The sequence below is a fragment of the Hordeum vulgare genome, chromosome 4H (assembly GCF_904849725.1).
Source record: "Hordeum vulgare subsp. vulgare chromosome 4H, MorexV3_pseudomolecules_assembly, whole genome shotgun sequence".
Classification (NCBI taxonomy): Eukaryota; Viridiplantae; Streptophyta; class Magnoliopsida; order Poales; family Poaceae; genus Hordeum; species Hordeum vulgare.
Window position 1 is genome coordinate 25,437,585 of NC_058521.1, and position 21,596 is coordinate 25,459,180.

At 46.3% G+C, this 21,596-nt stretch overlaps 2 protein-coding genes and 1 long non-coding RNA gene across 3 annotated transcripts; all 3 read left to right on the forward strand.

Moving 5' to 3' along the window:
* The first annotated feature begins 8,148 nt into the window (after nt 1–8,148).
* On the forward strand, nt 8,149–12,793 carry LOC123447646. The gene is made up of 7 exons (XM_045124260.1): nt 8,149–8,612; nt 9,246–9,287; nt 9,869–10,003; nt 10,258–10,493; nt 11,296–11,332; nt 12,167–12,224; nt 12,334–12,793. Exons 1-7 carry the CDS (start codon nt 8,487–8,489, stop codon nt 12,411–12,413), a joined length of 714 nt encoding a protein of 237 aa, XP_044980195.1. The 5' UTR covers nt 8,149–8,486; the 3' UTR covers nt 12,414–12,793.
* Nucleotides 12,794–13,740: 947 nt separating this feature from the next.
* Nucleotides 13,741–16,406, forward strand: LOC123451085 (pentatricopeptide repeat-containing protein At3g49730-like). Its single transcript, XM_045128097.1, has one exon. It carries the CDS (start codon nt 13,979–13,981, stop codon nt 15,776–15,778), a length of 1,800 nt encoding a protein of 599 aa, XP_044984032.1. The 5' UTR covers nt 13,741–13,978; the 3' UTR covers nt 15,779–16,406.
* A 4,206-nt stretch (nt 16,407–20,612) lies between these two features.
* Nucleotides 20,613–21,380, forward strand: LOC123451086. Its single transcript, XR_006632095.1, has 3 exons — nt 20,613–20,824; nt 20,925–21,097; nt 21,201–21,380. It is a non-coding gene; the product is annotated as an uncharacterized LOC123451086 (long non-coding RNA).
* Nucleotides 21,381–21,596: the final 216 nt, after the last annotated feature.

The window sequence follows — 21,596 nt, forward strand, 5'->3', positions numbered from 1 at the left end:
TCAGCAAGGGCACGAGCATGAAATCTCAATTTCATCTCTTAGAACATCTCTTATGTTCCGTGATGTTTCAAAACGTCTTCGGCGCCTTGCTTCTAATCCATTAAGTATTATGCACTGAACTATCATGTAGTCATCAAAAACGTGTATGTCAGATGTTCGCAACATCCACACACGACGCTCGAGGTGCAGCACATCGAGTGGTGCATTAAGGACATAAGCCTTTTGCGCAGCAATGAGGACAATCCTCAGTTTTACGGACTCAGTCCGCAAAGTTGCTACTATCATCTTTCAACTAAATATTCTCTAGGAAGATATAAAAACAGTAGAGCTATAGCACAAGCTACATCATAACTCGCAAATACCTTTTGACTATGTTCATGATAATTAGAGTTTAACTAATCAAATTACTGATAAACTCCCACACAAAAAGTACATCTCTCTAGTCAATTGAGTGGTACATGATCCAAATTCACTAACTCAAGTCCGATCATCATGTGAGTTGAGAATAGTTTCAGTGGTAAGCATCTCTATGCTAATCATATCAACTATACGATTCATGCTCGACCTTTCGGTCTCATGTGTTCCGAGGCCATGTTTGTACATGCTAGGCTCGTCAAGCTTAACCCGAGTGTTCCCCGTGTGCAACTCTTTTGCACCCGTTGTATGTGAGCGTTGAGTCTATCACACCCGATCATCACGTGGTGTATCAAACGACGAACTGTCGCAATGGTGCACAGTCGGGGAGAACACAATTTCGTCTTGAAATTTTAGTGAGAGATCACCTCATAATGCTACCGTCGTTCTAAGCAAAATAAGGTGCATAAAAAGGATTAACATCACATGCAATTCATAAGTGACATGATATGGCCATCATCTCGTGCTTCTTGATCTCCATCACCAAAGCACCAACATGATCTTCTTGTCACCGGTGCCACACCATGATCTCCATCATCATGATCTCCATCATCGTGTCGCCATCAAGGTTGTCGTGATATCTATGCTTATTACTACTAAAGCTACGACCTAGCAATATAGTAAACGCATGTGCAAACACAAATGCTAGTTTAAAGACAACCCTATGGCTCCTGCCGGTTGTCGTAGCATCGACGTGCAAGTCGATATTAACTATTACAACATGATCATCTCATACATCCAATATGTCACATCACGTCATTGGCATATCATATCACAAGCATACCCTGCAAAAACAAGTTAGACGTCCTCTAATTTGTTGTTGCATGTTTCACGTGGCTGCTATGGGTATCTAGTATGATCGCATCTTACTTACGCAAAAACCACAACGGGGATGTGCAAATTGCTATTTAACCTCTCCAAGGACCGCCTCGGCCAAAACCAATTCAAATAAAGTTGAAGAAACACGCACCCGCCAGTCATCTTTATGCAACGAGGTTGCATGTTACTCAATGAAACCAGTCTCTCGTAAGCATACGAGTTATGTCCGTCCGGGTCGTTTCAATCCAACAATACCGCCGAATCGAGAAAAGACTAAGGAGGGTAGCAAATCGAACATCACCGTCCACAAAACCTTTTGTGTTCTACTCGAGATAACATCTACGCATGAACCTAGCTCATGATGCCACTGTTGTTGCATGGGAAACAAAAAAATTGCTACGCACACGAAGACCTATCATGGTGATGTCCATCTACGAGTGGAGATTAGATCTACGTACCCTTGTAGATCGCACAACGGGAAGCGTTAAGAAACGCGGTTGATGTAGTGGAACTTCTTCACGTCCCTCGAACCGTTCCACAAACCGTCCCGCGATCCGTCCCACGAACCGTCCCGCGATCCGTCCAACGATCCGTTCCGATCTAGTACCGAACGGACGACACCTCCGCGTTCAGCACACGAACAACTCGATGGCGATCTCAGGCTTCTTGATCCAGCAAGAGAGACGGAGAAGTAGATGAGTTCTCCGGCAGCGTGACGGTGCGCCGGTGTTGGTGATGAACTATTCCTGCAGGGCTCCGCCCGAGCTCCGCAGAAATCTAATCTAGAGGAAGAACTACGAGGTGTAGGTTTGAGTTGCACGTGGCAAAGTTGTGTCTCAAAAGCCCTAAACCTCTAGTATATATAGGAGGAGGGGAGAGGCAGCCTTGGCGCACCAAGGAGTCCTCCTTGGGTCGGCCGAAGTGGGAGAGAGGGAGGAGTCCTTCTCCAATCCCACTTGGATTATGACTCCTTCCTTATTTTCCCACCTCTTTTGGATTTTCCACTTTTTCCTCATGGGCTTTCCTTGGTTGACTTTGTAAGCCCATTATACCTTATTGTACATCCAATAAACCCACGTGGACCCCTTGGGGCCTGGTGGGGCCACCCAGTGGGCCCCCAGAACCCATTCGTCACTCCCGGTACACTGCCGGCAATGCCCGAAAACTTTCCGGAATCCAAACACCAACTTCCTATATATCAATATTCGTTTCCGGACCATTCTGGAAACCCTCGTGATGTACGTGATCTCATACGGGACTCCGAACTACCTTCGGTCACCAACACATATAACTCAACTATACTAAAACATTATTGAACCTTATGTGTGCAGACCCCGCGGGTTCGAGAACTATGTAGACATGACCCGAGACACTCCTCGGTTAATATCCAATAGTGGGACCTAGATGCCCATATTGGATCCTACATATTCTACAAAGATCTTATCGGTTGAACCTCTGTGCCAAGGATTCATATAATCCCGTATGTCATTCCCTTTGTCCTTCGGTATTATTTGCCCGAGATTTGATCGTCGGCATCTGTATACCTATTTCAATCTCGTTACCGATAAGTCTCTTTACTCGTTCCGTAATACAAGATCCCGTGACTTACACTTAGTCACATTGCTTGCAACGGTTGTTTGTGATGTTGTATTACCGAGTGGGCCCCGAGATACCACTCTGTCACATTGAGTGACAAATCCCAGTCTTGATCCATACTAACTCAACGGAAACCTTCGGAGATACATGTAGAGCACCTTTATAGTCACCCAGTTACGTTGCGACGTTTGATATGCACAAGGTATTCCTCCGGTGACACTGAGTTATATGATCTCATGGTCATAGGAATAAATACTTGACACGCAGAAAACAATAGCAACAAAATAACACGATCGCATGCTACGTTTATAATTTGGGTCTTGTCCATCACATGATTCTCCTAATGATGTGATCCCGTTATCAAGTGACAACACTTGCCTATGGCCAGGAAACCTTGACCATCTTTGATCAACGAACTAGTCAACTAGAGGCTCACTAGGGACACTGTGTTGTCTATGTATCCACACATGTATTTGAGTTTCCAATCAATACAATTCTAGCATGGATAATAAAAAGATTATTATGAACAAGGAAATATAATAATAACTAATTTATTATTGCCTCTAGGGCATATTTCCAACAGCCAAGACTTCATCACGGGAAATATTGATGAACTCATTTTCCCTATCATCGAAGGTAGATGTGTCCATGAATAACAAGTGTTTCTCCCATTCCAATAATCTTGCTCGCTCCTCCATGGCCAATTTCTTATCCTCCAAGGCCACATTCCTCTCCTCAGCCGCCAAACTCCTCTCCTCGGCCATCGCATCTTGGCTCCTTGCCATCTCCACACCTTGGTTACTTCCTCTGTTGCCGCTAAAAGAGCATCCATAGCATTCATTAACTCATCATCTCCTCTCCTCTTCTTCTTTTCTTTTGCTTCCTTCTTACTTTCAATTGGTCTTTTTGGCTTGGAGTAGGCAACCGAGTTTGTTGTAGGGCTCCTCTTATCATCATCACTTGGTGCCTCCTCCTCCTCATCCAAATCAATAGTTGCCTTCCTTTTCTTGCTCTCCTCTTGGTCATCACGGGCCTTCCACTTCTCTACGTCCTTCAACACTTTGTAGCAATGGAGCAATGATACGTCCATTTTGCATCATGCTTTTATGTTGATATTTATCGCTTTATGGGCTGTTATTACACTTCACGGTACAATGCTTATGCCTTTTCTCTCTTATTTTATAAGGTTTACATGAAGAGGGAGAATGTCGGCAGCTGGAATTCTGGTCTGAAAAAGGAGCAAGTTTGAGATACCTATTCTGCGCAACTCCAAAAGCCATGAAAATCAACGTGGAATTATTTTGGATTTTATGAAAAATATTGGGCGGAAGAAGTACCAGAGGGGAGCCACCAGGAGGCCACAAGCCTGCGAGGCCCGGCCTACCCCCCTGGTCGGGCCTGGGTGGCTTGTGGGCCCCCTGTTGCCCCTCCGGCGCTCATCTTTTGCTATATGGAGGGTTTCGTTCCAGAAAAATTATAAGGAGGCTTTCGGGAGGAGCCACCGCCGCCACGAGGCGGAACTTGAGCAAAACCAGTCTAGAGCTCCGATAGGGCCGTCCTGCTGGGGAAATTTCCCTCCCGGAGGGGGAAATCGTCGCCATCGTCATCACCAACACTCCTCTCGTCGGAGGGGACTCATCTCCATCAACATCTTATCAGCACCATCTCATCTCCAAACCCTAGTTCATCTCTTGTAACCAATCTCCGTCTCGCGACTCCGATTGGTACTTGTAAGGTTGCTAGTAGTGTTAATTACTCTTCGTAGTTGATGCTAGTTGGATTACTTGGTGGAAGATTATATGTTTAGATCTTTGATGCTATTCAATACCTCTCTGGTCATGAACATAATTATGCTTTGTGAGTAGTCACTTTTGTTCCTGAGGACATGTGATAAGTCTTGCTATAAGTAGTCATGTGAATTTGGTATTCGTTTGATATTTTGATGCGTTGTATGTTGTCTTTCCTCTAGTGGTGTTATGTGAACGTCGACTACATAACACTTCACCATTATTTGGGCCTAGAAGAAGGCATTGAGAAGTAATAAGTAGATGATGGGTTGCTAGAGTGACAGAAGCTTAAAACCTAGTTTATGTGTTGCTTCATAAGGGGCTGATTTGGATCCACTAATTTAATGCTATGGTTAGACTTAGTCTTAATTCTTCTTTCATAGTTGCGGATGCTTGCGAGAGGGGTTAATCATAAGTGGGATGTTTGTCCAAGTAAGGGCAGCACCTAAGCACTGGTCCACCCACATATCAAATTATCAAAGTAGCGAACGCGAATCATATGAACATGATGAAAACTAGCTTGACAGAAATTCTCATGTGTCCTCGGGAGCGCTTTACCTCATATAAGAGTTTGTCCAGGCTTGTCCCTTGCTACAAAAGGGATTGGGCCATCCTTTGTTACTATTGTTACTTGCTACTCGCTATGAATTATCTTATCACACAACTATCTGTTACCGATAATTTCAGTGCTTGCAGAGAATACCTTGCTGAAAACCACTTGTCAGTTCCTTCTGCTCCTCGTTGGGTTCGACAATCTTACTTATCGAAAGGACTACGATAGATCCCCTACACTTGTGGGTCATCAGGCAACACAAATGCTCTCCCTTTTCTTGATCTTGCCTTTCTTGGTCTTCTTCTCTTCTCCTTGAAATAGGTTTTGTGCAATATTGAGCTACAAACAAGAGAACAAGTTAGCATTTGAAACACCAAAGAAGAAGCATGAACATGAAACATAAAGAAATGTCACTTACCCTATCTCCGTCATTAGTGACACTTGGGTTTATCGTGTCAACCGACTTCATCGCTGCCGCCCACCTTTGACAATCTTTGTTGATTGTCGACCACCGGGTGCGAAGAGATATATTGGTTCGCTCAATCCCACTCTTGTTTCGCTCATCAAAGTACCCCTGCATCCGGTCCCAATATGTATCTGTACTTTGATCCCCTCCAACAGTTGCATCCATAGACACAACCAACCATGCATTGCATAGCAAGATATCTTCGTTGGTGATGTAGTTGCCCGCTCTTCCTTTTGGTGCTTTGAAGATACCCTCACCATTCTCATCCATCTCATCATCTCCACGCACTTCATTGGTTTGAGACCAATTGTTTGAGCCGACACCCATAGTTGATATATATGTCTCATTAATCGAAACTACAAAGCATGTAGAATGAAACTAAGGTACCCATTTTTATGTAAAGACCTACAACAAAAAAGGGAAAAAGCATACCTTGCGGGCACTTCATCGAGCACCTTGTCTGCCGTGAACGTCGGCGCAACAAATTGCCAGCTCTCCGACGCTTCTTCAGTAGACGGAGCCATGACCGGACGCCTTGCAAGCTTCTTCTTCGGCCACTTATTAGCGTCGGCGCCGTCCGTTGCCCTCTTCTTTCGGGTCGTCTCCACCTTTGCAGCCACCGCATCCGATCGCTTGACGGGAGGGGGTCGCTTGACGGTGTGTGTGTGGGGGGGGGGGGGCGACAACACGCATCGTGGTCGGCCGTGGCGCCATGAACAAGCTGCGCGCGAGGCCGCTGCTTGGAGGAGCGGCGCCGACGATGCTTAGCCCCACGCTAGGATTTGCGGCGGTGGCGGCGGCGGTAAGGGAGTGGTCGCGGGTGTAGCGAGGGGTGAGGGGATGTCATCGGCGCGCTCCATCGGGCGATTTCTCCGACGACGGTGCGAGGTGGGACATAGGCAGGGCGGGAAAGAGGGAGCGCGGGAGAGAGTGCAGTGTTGCCGCGCGCACGAGCGGGCGCCCGAAATACCCAACGCGGTATGGCGTTTCGCTCCGCGCGCGCAACTGATTATCCAACACGCATGACTTTAGTGCCTCTGCCAGACCGGCCAACGCGGGCGCTCGTGTGCAAAAATGCGATTTTTCTAACGCATTGATTGGTTAGCGCGTGTTGAAATTGCTCTAAGCAGCATCAAGAGCCACTCTTGAAATCACCTTGTTGAAGCCTTGCTTATCAATTGCATCTGTTTTTTGCGCCATGGATGCAACGGGGTACTCCCACGTCAAATGCCACAAATCAAGATCATACTTTGTGGATAGTTAATGATTCCCCATAGATTGCTTTACTTCTCGGTTGCGATTGATCTTTGGGCAACGGGTCATCTAGCTCGTGAAGATCGGGCCATCCTAAGGGTTTTTCCTCATATCAAATACTTCCTTCGTCCTAAAATAAGTGAGTTAAGTTTGTGAAGGAATATCTTACTTTTTTTACATGTAAAAGATTTCATATATAAAGTTTCATAAGAGCATGGTTAATATTATAGCCATCTGCTGACTATAAGTTATTGCCATGTCATCTATAGCTCATTTGATAACCATCATGTACAATAGTAGATGGAAAATGATTCTGATCATCCGGTCGATCTTGCACACGACATCCACCGTCTCCTTTACTCGACACGTGGCTTACGTAACCACGCACGTCTCTCATCTTATCTTGCAACAATGATGTTATTGCAGAACCGTGGCAATCAACGACAAATGCGCGAACGACGGGAGACGTTGTTGCAATTTTTGCAACATTGTTTTGTTACAGAAAATAAGATGCTATTACATTTTCTGCAACAAGAGTTTTGTTGCAAAAATAAATAAAGAAACAAGTTGTGCAACATGTGTCTTGTTGCAGAAAGCTTGCAACAAGGACCTTGTTGCAGAAATACACGCAACAAGAGTATTGTTGCAGAAAAAAAATACGATAAGGACAATCCATCAACAAATCGGATGGTTCACGAGGCGGCGGATCTTTAAAAAAGTTCCGCCGTTCGACGCCTAGCATATGCCCCATAGTAGATTAGAAAAGCGTACTATTTTTTTATTATATGATCCATCTTTCATTCTCAGAGAGTGACTAGGAGCACGTGCTAGAGCTGGATAATTAAGAGCCCGCTTACCTTCTCTCTTCTCTCCTCTTTTCTTCAACTAAGCAAAAATATACGTTTATTTCTTATAACAAGCTGATTTAGTTATATTGCCTATACAAGTGTGCATTTGTGAACGAGTGTCCGTTTTGGATCTGGATAAAAGTTGATTGGATAAGTGGGTCGAATTTGATCAAATATGGTCACGAACCTATAACCACTTCCATGAGAATCGGGGTCAAATATCCAGATCGAAATCCATGTTAATCCACGCACAGTTTCAGGAACCCCGGCCCCGGTTTATATATGTTAATCCAAAGCCTCGCGCATCCAACGGACGGACGAGAAACGTTCCACGAAAGAATCCAACGGACGGGGAAATCCCGCTTTCCGTGCGGAACACAGTATCGAGTATCGACCGACCGACCGACCGACGGAACCCGTGCGCCGAGAGCCCGAGCCAACGAGATTCCGCCCATCCAACGCGTCGCCACGCCATCAGTCGGCGACCCGTCTCCTCCTCCCCCTCACCGGCCGTCTCCTCCTCCCTCGCCCCGCCCCGCCCCGCCCCGCACCGCGCACCAATCCAACTCCGAATCGTCCTCCCCTCCCCCCTCCCAGAGGCCTCGCCGGTCGCCGCAGCGGAGCAGAAAAGCCGGCGGAGAAGCTAGCCGAAGCGGCAGAGGGATTCGGTCGGGGGAAGCATGAGCCTGGCCTCCCGCGGCCCCCGGCGTCGAGCTCGAATCGGGAGATAGGAATCCGCGGAGGAGGAGATGCCCATGTCCTCCCCGCAGGAGGGGAAACCCGAGGGCGCGGGGAGGGGGCAGGACGAGCGGCCTTCCAAGGCCTGGGGGCTGCTCGTCTTCGGCCTCGTCGGCGCCGCCGCCGCGACCCTCGCGGTGAGCAGCCCCGCCTTCCTCTCCCTTCTCAGTGCTTCCCCTGTCACGTTGTTTCAGCTCGGTAGATGTTTATTTATGTTAATAATGCATGCGATAATCGCGGTGTGCGTGATCAGCAGCCTCGCTTAGCTCGTTTAGTATCGCTGCTTCCATGACGATTTGCTCCATTTAGCTCTGGCTTAACTGCAAACTGCTGCACCATTCACAATTCCGCATCAACCGATCTTAATCTGTTGCAGAAAGCAGCGTTGCTCTTCTGAAGGATCTAGTGTTTCTTATGCTGTTACAACCTCCCGTGGTTTGAAGTACATGGCACTTGACTTGAATCCTGTTAGTAATGCTCTTGAACCACCCTACACTGCTCGCTCTGTTGATCCAAAGCGAGGCCCTCCTCCCGAGGTTACAAGGAGCACTACAAATCGGTAAATCTTATGCTTAGGACTGTACTGCCACACTCCCTGTCCTGCATGCGGGGTGTGTTTCTAACGTCCTGTCAGTAATATGAGGTTATTGACAATTGCTTGGCCTCTTTGTTATCTTTATATGATATTCAACTTGCTCGAAGATAAAAGTTATCTTTAGTACTAGATTTCATTTGATCGACATTTTTATTTACTTTTTCCGCTGTGACAGGTTGCCCACGTTCGGAAAAGTGTTGATTGGTTCTACACTCAGGTACCTTACTAAGTCAGTGTTAATTTCTTGGCTGTCCACAATGCTTGTTCATCTTCGATTTGCCCTTCTAAACTAGTCAGAAACAGCATTCTAGATCATCATGATTGGCGGTTGTTAGCTTGTTTACGCCAAATTTGTGTTTATGTCTAAAGGCTTCAGCAATACTATGTTTTTAGGTCGTTGCTTTTTATGGGAAATAACAGAAGGATCCTTAGGTGGGTGTAATGGTCTGATGAGAATCGTTATCTTGCTCTCTAAAATTTAGTACTGTTTGATGTTTAAGATTTTGGGCTAGCCCCTCGTCATTGTCTTTGGCCTATACTAAGATAGACCATCTAGCGATTTCCACAAGAAGAAAACTGCCATGCTTTCTCTAAAGCTCACTTTTGTATTGCCAGAATTACATTGGTTCAGTTATTAGTCCAATGTGAACTCTACTTTGCTTTGAAGACATAGGGAGAACCAATAGGGAATGACAAATTTATCATCCTGTACTCTGTTATACGCGCAGTTTTCGTTGCGTTTTGACTTCTAAGTGTTTATTTGCATGCTCCTTTTTCCTGTTGCTCTTCCGTCAAAAGCTGAATAAGGTGCAGACAACAGCATCTTGGAGGAAGGCAAGTAAAAGCTCCACCGGTGGAACTTTTAGTGACGATGCCAGGAGAAGATATTATCAACGTATGCAGCAGGAATTTGAGGATGAACAGGAAAGAGTTGTGAGTTCATTGAACTGTTCACACTATTTACCTTTTATAACTTAGAATTTTTGAAATTATGCTCGCTATATATATATGTTGTTGCTTCAGAACATTGCCTGCGGTAAATGTAATGTGAATCCATGAGAAATTGCATTGTGCTAAATTAGTAACTTCTTGTTCTAACCCCAAATTTTAGTTTCTCAAACATTGCCTTAAGAGTTACTTTCTCTGTTTACTCCGTCAGTATGCTGATTTTTTGTTATTTTGGCCAGCAAAGAATAAGGCACATGCAAAGTGTTTTCAACCGAGAGAGGAACAAATTCAGGAAAAGTTATGAAAGTTGGAAGGAGAATGGGCCCCCAGGTGGATATAATTACATCCCGCGGGATGACTGGTATTGGCAGACAGATACGCCTAACTCGGAAAATAAAAATAGGCGGACATATACTCCGGCAGGACCTAGGGGTTACCCTATGTCACATCATTACACCGTTCTTGGTCTTGATAGGTATTTCCATGCCTATTTAAACCTCTAGCTGTATATTTCCGTTCATCTTTCAATCTGCTTATGGCATGGTTGCCTGTTCTTCATGGGCATACCTTTGCGAGAGACTTATTTTGTAGCCTTACACAAGATTAAAAGTGGAATGCGTGTTTATGAGTGATTCAGTTCACTCGTTGTGCACCTGAATGAGAGCCTCAGACTGTATGTTGCAAATCCAAAAGAAGAGAGATGATGCATTTGGTAGATTTGCAAGCTCTATAGAGCATTTCATATGAACATCCATCGACTTGACTTCCTTAATTATATGTGCTATGTTCTGGCTTATATGTCAGTCAGATGATCATTTTTTTTGTTTCACCAATACGATCTTCTTGGAATTGCCTGATATGATCACTTGTTTTAAGAAAAGAAGTAGTCATACTTTGCTTTAGTGATGCGAATTTTTACGAGTCTCGGACCACATACCTTAATGGACCTTTGATAGTAGCAAGTTGACAGGGTACATCACGAATCAACTTACAGCCATCCGACATCAGGTGTCAGGATCATTATTGCATTGCTATGCTGTGCTGTGGAATCAATTACATATACTCTTTTCCAATTCAAGTAAAATATTTGTCTTGTTGCTCAAACAAAGAGGTTTCTAGTTTGTTACTATCTTAAGAAAATATTAATTCAAGTGCTTTGAAGAGCATGTATAACACCGAACTTGTTCTTTATTAATTTATTAATTATAATTATGAACATGATGATGTTATCCTGAGTTATACTCCTTTTTGTGACAAGCCATGTTTTTTCTTTATAGATCACGAGGGACTCCATACACAGATGCAGAAGTAAAGGTATTGCAATCCTGTCATCCTATTGTCCCTCCAGCCCTATTTTCAGTTTACTTTGAACTTGTCCCACCTAACATGATTGTCTTCTATATTGTGTCGGTGTTGATCTTTTTATGCTGATTAAATATCTAAGCTAACCTTAAGATCATTAAGGAAGCTGTCATGCCAAATTAATTTCTTTAGACAACAAGGGGTTTCCACGGGATTCACTTTAAGAACTTTGACGTTTGATCAAACACTTGTTTTCAAGTGTTTTATCAAGAACTCGAGATAAGCAACCTTCAATGAAAACCCAATTTTTAGATTGTTACTCCTTAGGGTGAAGCAACCAGTTAATGTTTTAAATGCTTTCCAGTCTCATATCAATGTATTAAGGTGGTTTCTGAGGACAGCTGATTATGAGTAGGATGACTTAAAAACCATGTGGTTCATAAAAAGATTTGATTTCTTTGTTACCATTTTTCTGAATGAGGATAAGTATTTGTTTGCCAATTCATTTTTCTTTCTCGCATTTCCTTGTATCTCTTCTACTGGAAATTCTTAAGCAGTGGTATATCGGTAATTATTTTGTTCGGTTGAGAAGTATTTGGAAATATTGGTGTCTACATTGGCGAAGTTCAGATAAAAAAATGATTCTTTCACAAAATCAAGAATTGAAAGCATCTTATATCACTAGTTAGCAGGCTGGAAAAATCGGAAGGACACATTTGTTGCTCTAGACCTCGACACATCAAAATGTTAGGATTGTTGTTAGTGTGAAATGTTTGTATTTTTTGGTATGTGTGTCAGGCCTGACCAAGGTTGTTTTGTTTTCTGACTTTGGGGCATCATATGCAGAGTGCTTTTAGAACAAAAGCAATGGAGGTCCACCCTGACCAAAATCAAGATAATAGAGGTAGTTACCGTCTTCCTTGATTTCTTCACGGACACCATGCTTCTTCATAAGCAATTGTTTGTGGTTGTAGTAGTTATTAATAATACCATTAACTTCTTATTACGTGCAGAGACTGCTGAAGAAGAGTTCAAGGAGGTTGTCAAATCTTACGAGGCAATAAAACTGGAGAGGAAAAATAATGCAAGTTGATGCGTTTGTCTATTGGAGCTTCCAGTGAAGACTTGCGGCAGTTGTTACAGCCCCCGTGTACGCAATTAGCAGGCCATGCCATCAGGTGGATGACAAACAAAAAATTTCTCTGGCTGTTGCGGCCTTGTGGTTCTGTAGCGCAATTTTATACATGAGTTTGTTCGTGGGAGCACACGTCCCTGATGTAGAAGTAGGATATTGTCGACAAAGATACAAAAGATGTGTGTCTATAGCTAGTGACTTGACCATAAACTGGTTAAGGAGCCAACGTTTTTGTTGCCACCTGAGGAATATGCATGCCAGTGCTGTACACCTGATGTTTAGTGTCTAGTTCGGTGGAAACTGAACATCTGATTGAAATAAAACTTATTGGTACATAACAGGGTGTTTATTTTTTGGGAGCTGCTATAAACATCCGTCACCTCAACGACCGTTGGATTATCGATGCAGCCGTCCGATCTACGTCCCCGCATCCAATAGTTCCTGAAACAGAGGTCGGATTGCAGAAACTATAGCTGCATTGCAAAAACAACAATCGTGCTGCAAAAAAAATCCTGAAACAACGATCCCGTTGCAGAAAATAATTTACGTAACTCCTGAAACAATGGCTGAGTTGCAGAAACCACGACCCCGTTGCAGAAATGTTGCAGGCCAGTTGCGGAGCTGCCCCGAGGGCGGCGGGCAAGCCGGCGACGGAGGGCCGCGGTGCAGGCCGACGGGGCGGGGCCGTGGCGCGAGGCATCGGCGGAGGGCGGCGGGCAGGCCGGCGACGGAGGGCCGCGGTGCAGGCCGACGGGGCGGGGCCGTGGCGCGAGGCATCGACGGAGGGCGAGCAGGCAGGCCGGCGACGGAGGGCCGCGGTGCAGGCCGACGGGGGAGGGGCGACGGGGCCGCAGCAGGCCGGCGGCGGAGGGGCGGCGAGATGCAGCAGGCCGGCGGTGGCGAGGTCGTCGGGGCCGAGGTGGAGGCGGAGGCACAGATGGGCAGTTTTCTGAAACAACTGCCCAATTTCTGAAACAACGATCCAGTTTCAGGAAACGGTTCGCGATCAGATCGAGGCCAGATCCAACGGACAAGCGGACGGCGGATGGATCATGCGGATCAGTCGGTGGAAGGTAAGACTTTTTCTTATTTTTTCACCGAGCGATTTGCCACATTGTAAAATTGTATTCCCTCTGTTCATAAATATAAGATGTTTTGAATATTTCAACATGAACTACATATAAACTGAAATGAGTGAACAAACACACCAATATATGTTCTATTTGTGAACGGAAGCAGTGTATACTGAGTTTTCTTTAAAAGAAGCATATACTGAGTTTTGTTTAAAGGAGAAGCGTATATACAACTGAGTTGCTGTGCAGCAAGGACACATCATTTGAACATGATGTAATGCAGAAAATGCTGTGAGGTTCAGCCGATACTATTGGTTCATCAGGAAATGCATTCGTTGTGGTGTCCGTCACTAGCAGCATCTTGACTGACATGCAGTTGTTCGTTTTCAATGGCACATAGAACAGAACAGATCAACAGAGCCCCCACTAGTCAGTCCCACCACCGTGAGGATGCAGCGCCTCCTCCCCGCCACCCTCCTCCGCCGCCGCGGCCTCTCCACCGACGCCGCCCCGGACCACAGCCTCGCCTCCTCCGCGGAGCTCGCGCACCGCCTGCTCCGCCGCCACGGCGCCGACCCGCAGAGGCTGGCCTCCGCGCTGTCCGCGTCGGGGCTCGACCCGGCCTCCCCGCGCCTCCTCGACGCGGTGCTCCGCCGCTGCGGCGCCGCCTCCTCCCTCGCGCTCGGCTACTTCCACTGGTGCTCCCCGTCGCTGCCCTCCGCGCCGCTCCCCTCCTCCCTCGCGCTCCTCGCAAAGTGCTTCTCCCGCGCCTCCGCCGCGCCCTGCCCCTCCCTCCTCGCGCCGCTCCCTTCCCACCTCCTCTCGGCCTCCATCCTCTCGCCCGTCCTCCGCCGCCTCCCGCCGCCGCGCGTCCTCCCCTTCGCGCTCTCGCTCCTCTCCTCCCGCCCCGCCCACGACCACCCCTCCCTCTTCCTCTCCCTCCTCGAGTCGCTCTCCAAGACCGGCCACGTCGCCGCCGCCGAGCGGCTCGTCGAGGAGCTCCAGCCCCGCCTCCCGCTCTCGCTCCGCCACTACACCGCCCTCCTCTACGGCTGGTGCCGCCTGGCCAAGCTCGACGAGGCCAAGCACGTGCTCGCCCGCATGAAGGCCGCCGGGGTCGCCCCGGACGTCGTCGTCTTCAACACCCTGCTCGCGGGATTCGTCGCCGACGGCAGGTTCGAGGACGCCTTCGAGCTGGCGAGGGAGATGGAGCGGCGGGATTGCCCTCCCAACGCGGTCTCCTACACCACCCTCATGCAGGGGCTCGGGTCCAAGGGGAGGGTTGATGAGGTAATGAGGGTGTTTGTTGAAATGCGGAGGAAGGGATGCACGCCGGATTCTGTCACCTATGGCACTCTGGTTACTGCATTTTGCAAGGCAGGCAGGTTATCCCAGGGTTACGAGTTCTTGGACTCCATGTCGAGGGACGGGCTGCGGGTGGATCCCGGAGTGTACCTTGGGTTCTTTGTGGCACATGAGAAGGAGCAGCAGCTGGAGGAGTGCTTGGAGCTGATGGAGAGGATGAGGGAGTGCAGGTGCCCCCCAGACCTCAATATCTACAATGTGGTGATTCGGCTGTCCTGTAAGCTCGGAGAGACGAAACAAGCCATCGCATTGTGGAACGAGACGGAGAATAGCGGGCTTAGTCCTGGAGTCGACACATTCGCGATCATGGTGAATGGGCTTGTTGGTCAGGGGTCACTGGTCGATGCGTGCAATTATTTCAAGGACATGGTCGGGAGGGGGCTATTTGTTGCACCGCAGTATGGAGTGCTGAAGGACCTCCTCAATGCGTTAGTCAGGGATGAGAAACTTGAGCTTGCAAAGGATGTCTGGGGTTGCATTGCCAGCAGAGGTTGTGAGCTAAATGTGAGTGCATGGACAATCTGGATCCATGCACTGTACGCGAAGAAACATGTCAAGGAGGCCTGTTCGTATTGCTTGGACATGCTCGAGGCAGGGCTGATGCCGCAGCCAGACACGTTTGCAAAGCTAATGAAGGGACTGAAAAAACTGTACAACAGACAGATTGCTGCTGAAATCACTGAGAAGGTCAGGTTGATGGCGGAGGAGAGACATGTGAGCTTTAAAATGTATAAGAGGCGTGGGGTGAAGGATCTCGAAGAGAAGCCCAAGTCAAAGAGAAGGAAAGGGCAAAAGCGGAGTCGGGGGAGGCAGACTGTTCAAGGTCAGTCTGGAGAACGTGCCAACCTTTCGGATTCTGTCGACGATGAAGAACTCTCAAGTTGAGTTAAATTAGAACCATAAGTGGGCAATGACCTTCACTTGATTGAATTGTTTGTGGGAGCGATTGGTTTATGAAGCAACCAATAAGGAAATATTGGTCTTGCTGAAAATGGAGCAGGTCTGCAGTATTTCTACTCGCACCTGATATTGATACTTGAGCCAAGTGACACCCTGATCCTATCTGAAGTCCATCTGCCAGCATGTACTTCAGTTTTCAAAACCTTTCAGGGGCTAATGATAATGGGGCATTTCAGTACCACTGCAAAAGAAAATAACACCAATATACAATACTACTATGGCTGGAAGTGAGTCCAGCTTGTTTGAGCTAGGCTATGCCTAACTAGCAGGTTGTTAACAACTGGAAGATTGACCCAAAACAAGGTTGAGCTGAGATTGAAGATGCCAGGGGTAAATGCAACAGTTTGCAACTACACAAGTAACAAACCCCACCTCTCCATCAGTTATGACGTAGAGAGTTAGTAGTGTAACGTCACATATTGAACTTTCTTTTTCATTCTTCATGCTTATCTCTGAGATACTAAGAGGAGTTAGTTACTGACTTATTGTACGAATATACCTAAAACCATTCTAAAGTCTGATCTTGGTAATTGATACAGAATGGTTATGTTCTTCTTTTTTTGCGGGAAGAATGGTTATGTTCACTATGATTGAAGAGTTGATACCTTCTTATATCCTAGCTATTATGTGGTCATATATTAGTTGTGATATGATTTTTAATTTATTATTGAAATTTGAAATGTGTAAACTATATAAATTCACAAAAAATAAATTACTCTGCATTTGCTTATGTGAAAGTAAATATATCCAGTTCTAATTTGCCTATTACATGCTGGTGCTGCTATTAACATTTAATCAAGTTAAACCCCCTCGTTTCAATAACATTTCAATTTGCCTGTGCTGTATTGATCTTTAATTAGTTGCATACTAAACCTTTTGAGGTTATCTAGTTAAATGCATGCCATGCTCTGCAATATGCAGCAGCTATGCTCATGTGCACTTTTCATCAACTGCTGCTTGGGCTTTATACTTTATGGTCTCAACTCATGCATGAGGATGGATGGAATCTGGAGTGCAAGAATATTTAGTGTTTTTGCAACATATTCTCCATTCTACTCCCTCCGTTCCTAAATATAAGTCTTTTTAGATATTCCAATATGGACTACATACGTAGCAAAGTGAGTGAATCTACACTTCAAAATACGTCTATATACATCCGTATCTAGTCCATATTGAAATCTCTAAAATGACTTCTATTGAGAAACGGAGGGAGTAGTAAGCATACAGTAATTACTTAAAATTGAGAAATATGATGCTTATATATGATGTATATTTTCTAATAGAAGTATAAACGTGTTATTTCTTTGATATGCATAGAATTGAACATAGTTGGTAAGGCTGAAGTACTACCAGTATATATACAGATATCTCACCAAAATTAAACACTTGCGTGTTCCAGGTTTTAATTTCTGAATCAATCTTATGCCTCTAAAGGAGAGCTCGGTCCTTGTATCTGAATTAAACTAAATACTCCCTCTGTTCCTAAATATTTGTTGTTGGGGAGAACTAGGCTAGTTCTCTCCAATAACAAATATTGTGGTACAGAGGAAGTATAAAAACTAATATCCGGAATCATCTCATAATGTCTGGGATATAATGGCAACGTCATGGAGTAAATAATAATAGCAATTCGGAGCAGGATACGTGTACTGTACGCCCCTCAACTATTCCCCTAGTGTAGATTCCGTTTCTTAACTTTTTTTGGGTGTAAACTTCACTCTCAACTGCCAATACCAGGTAAGTTCCGTCCCTGCCAGCAGTCAATCCCGATCAAAAGCCATTATGTCTTGGCACTTGCTTTCTCCATTGGTGCCTATCTTAAAAAACTATGAAAGCACTTGAACATACTCAGACTCTATATATATTGGCTTGTTGACTACATAGAGATTTTCAGATTGCCAATGTTTTGTGTTGGTTGTATGAAGCTAGAGCTACCTTTTCACCGCTATGATGTACAGAACTGATGTTCAGGGTTCTGAACGGATTACAAATTTGAACTATTGTTTCTAATATGCAAAAAATACACATACTCTTGAAATCTTATTCGTGCAGAATGGAATGCAAAAGGAGAGGGCATTTCAGCTGATTAAGAGCCGTCATCGTTTACCACGAAGCCATTGGCGAGGACACAGTCATCTCAATATATTATGCTGGGTGATTGAATTGTTACGATGCCAAATCAAGAAGCGGAAGCAAGTCTGAACCAACATTGCATTGCTTAACTGGGAGTTGGGGAAGCACACACGTACACAGGTACCAGAAAGCATTACAAGCATTGGATATTCTGTTTCAAGAATGCAACTATTGCTCCACGGTATGCATTTACCACCCTAGAGTTACAAATCCACAGTATGCTCAATGATTCAATCACAAAGATCAATATCCTCAGGTTGAGAAGAAGTCCTCCACTAACTGATCAACATCTAGTCGACCCATTTCCGGAATCACAAGTTCAGAACACCGGACGTTGATGGTGTAGCTGGAGAGGAGCTGAACGGATGTGAAAGGAGGGTCAGCATCCCTCCATATGATGGGATCTGACCAATTTATGGCTTCAGAGACTATCTCTTCTGTCCCGTCCTCGAGGTCATACTTGTAGACGTCATGGAAGTAGAAATGACCGTATGGATTCATACCTACTAGGTGGTAGATGCAATTGACCTCAACAGATGGGAACTTATCGGCATCAACAGCCAGGCACCTGCAGTAGCCGACGAAGATGGCGCGGCGACCGATGTTCTTCACGGGCTTGAGCACGCCCCGATCGGAGTCGTCCATCCGGAAAACCTCCATGCGATGCTGCAGCTTGAAGACGATGAACACTTCTCCCAGGGATTGTACCAGGTAGCAGCGGTTGTTGTTTGCATGCCCAATCTCAGGAGCAGGAGCGTCGTCGACAACATCAGACCAGAACATCTGGGACGGATCAACGGAGAACACCCTCATCAGATCAAAGATATTGTCAGCCACAGCAGCTGGTAGGGGCGGCATCGGTCTCTGCTCGCCGTCAGCGTACATTCCACCGGCGGCAGCCAGCCGGATCAGCGGGTAAGAGTCCTCCTCTTGGTACAAAGCAAAACTTCTGCTGTCAGGTTCAGCCATGTACCGCTTACGATCCGAGCCGCCGCAGAGCAGGACGAGGGTGGGCGATGACCCGATGACAGCAGCAGCATCCACCATGTCGGAGGGCACGGTCGCCGTGAAATGGATCATGTGGCCCATGAAAGGGTTGAGGACGCGAGCGGCGTCGTAGTCGTCGCCGTCCGCCAGCACGAAGAATCCACCGGGTGTGGTGGCGACGTGGCGGTAGCGGTGGCCGGCGAGCAGAGGGAGCTTCTTGCGGAGGAAGCGGCTGCTGCGGGTGTTCACCAGGAGGCGCGTGTGCTCGTCCCGGAAGACGTCGGCGTCGTCGAGCACGAGTAAGGTTGCAAGCGGGGCGGGATATCCCGCTGGGCCGCCAAGCCGTCCCGCATAACAGGCCCACAAAATGCCACCGGGCTGACCGCGTCGTCTGTAGCGGGCTTAAACGGCCACGCCGCTTTGTCCAGCGGGAGCCGCATATCCCGCATCCTTTCGAAACAAAAAAACCTAATCCTCCTCTCCTCCCGATGGAGGAACTTCCCACGGTGCCGCCACCTTCGCCCACGTCCCGCCGGCCGCCGTTGACGCCCTCCATGGCGTGCTCCTCTCCGCCTCCTCCTGGGGAACGAGGACTGCAGACGCTCCCGAAATCGCGCTCCCGCAGCTGCTCGGGCACGGTTGCATCCTCTGTACAGGCTACAGCGGACCATTCCCTGCCGAAGAAGATGTTGGGGGCGTACTCCGCCAACGGAGGCTTCCCGTGGAGCAATGGGGGCGTACTCCGCCAACGGAGGCTTCCCGTGGAGCAATGCCGGAGAAGACATTTGAAACAGAAAACTCGATGCTAGATTTGCTACATCTGACTGCTCTGACTGTCACCACGTGAAGGCAGGCAAAAGCTGGAGCCATATGCCAAGCGGCCATGCATGCCCAACTCCTGACTCCTCCCCTTCTGAATGAATCCGCGCCCAAGTAACAATCGATCCAAGTGCAGAACATATTCTTCCCAATGATAAACTCTTACGTTCGTCACTTAGCAATAGATATTTTGTTGGAAACAGCTCAGGCTGTTCACTGATTTTACCCTCTCAAAATCAGATGTGGCTACAAAGCAATAGTAGTAGAATGCTGAATTATTAGCGATAAAAAAGGCTCACTGTCAGTCCAAAGTCTGCGGCCGCAAAAGGCACAAGCGGACATAGGCCCAGTTCTTGTGGCTGATTCTCATTGAATCTTAAGAATTGACCATTCAGTTCGCTTTTTACAGAATCTTGTATCCTTATGTTTTTTACAATCCTGAATCTTGTATCCTTATGCTTTTTACAATCCTGAATGATGTATCTGTCTGCTTTGTGAGAGTGAGACTTGACTGCATTTTTTCACTTTCTGGGATAGTAATTCCCCCCAAAAAAGTCAGTAAAAAACTACCAGTTAGAAATTCAGATTTAGCACCACATTCATTTTCCTAGTGAACCGATGAATTGTTTCTGTCAACTCAGATCAGATGCATGTTCTGTGCGATTGTGAGTGCCTTGTGTTTCTGTCAACAGATATTTTCACTTTCTCGGCTAGTAGTAGTATACACGATCATCCTTAGGGGCTAAGTATTCAAATGTTTACCATTCTTCCTTTTTTGTCCTGTAAATAATTTATTTAATACTAGCTGGGTGCTCGGTGTTTTAGCTGGGTGCTCGGGGTCAATGGCCGCGCCGCCGCCATCTCCGCGTCGGAACTGTCCTATGGAAATCCTCGATGGAGATGTTGTCCCTCCACCGCCTCCCTTACGCATTGAAGCTACTGTTTCTCACCAAGGGCATGCGTTAATTGAAGAAGTTGCTGCAGCTACAACACTTTGCTCCCTTTATCTAGAGACCCAAGATTCTCACCAAGGTACATGTTGCAATTAGGTTACTCATTAGTTTTTGTTCTTCCTACAATATATTACATATAGATTCTCACCAAGGTACATGTTGCTGATTCTTGTGTGTAGGATGTGGAGTCTCACGAGAAAAACGAAGACTCCCAAAACCCCCACCAAAGAAGATGCCGAGGTCGCCTTAGTGGTGCCCGTAGTGGGATCCCCAGGGGTAAATGTCATGTTATCTCAGGCATCACCAAGATTCGGTGTGAAACGATCGTCGACAACACCGCCTCAGATTCCTCGTAAGTTTTAATGTCTATATTCTGTACATACGTTTAGTTTTAATGTCAATTGTGCGCATATCTGAACTTGGCATAAAATATTTGTTCATCTCAAATTTCGTAGGTCTTTCACGTAGAAACAAAAAACGGAAACTTAAATCTGAAATCTGGAATGATTTTGATCCTGTGTATGATGGCAACAAACTCAAGGAAGCCAATTGTAAACATTGCAAGAGAATTTTTGTGGTTGCAAGAAAAGCTGGTACTAGTGAATGCATTAGGCATTTGTTAGTTTGTGAGGAAAGGGCTAAGGTCAATGAGTTTCTCGATTCAATTAAGTCAGCCATGCCACAACCTGATCCAAACAGTGTAGAAAAATGGAACTATGACCCTGAGAGAGCTCATTGGGAGTTGGTGAGGATGATCGTCGTTCATGAATTGCCATTTTCCATAGTAGAATATGATGGATTTAGGCGATCCGTGCATAGTCTAAATCCCACATTTGAGGTGGTGTCTAGGA

Coding starts and splice junctions, on each gene's coding strand:
- LOC123447646 (XM_045124260.1), top strand. CDS start 8,487: ATGCCCATGTCCTCCCCGCAGGAGGGGAAACCCGAGGGCGCGGGGAGG. Junction 9,288..9,868: donor TTGATTGGTTCTACACTCAG/GTACCTTACTAA, acceptor TTCCGTCAAAAG/CTGAATAAGGTGCAGACAAC. Junction 12,225..12,333: donor CCAAAATCAAGATAATAGAG/GTAGTTACCGTC, acceptor TATTACGTGCAG/AGACTGCTGAAGAAGAGTTC.
- LOC123451085 (XM_045128097.1), top strand. CDS start 13,979: ATGCAGCGCCTCCTCCCCGCCACCCTCCTCCGCCGCCGCGGCCTCTCC.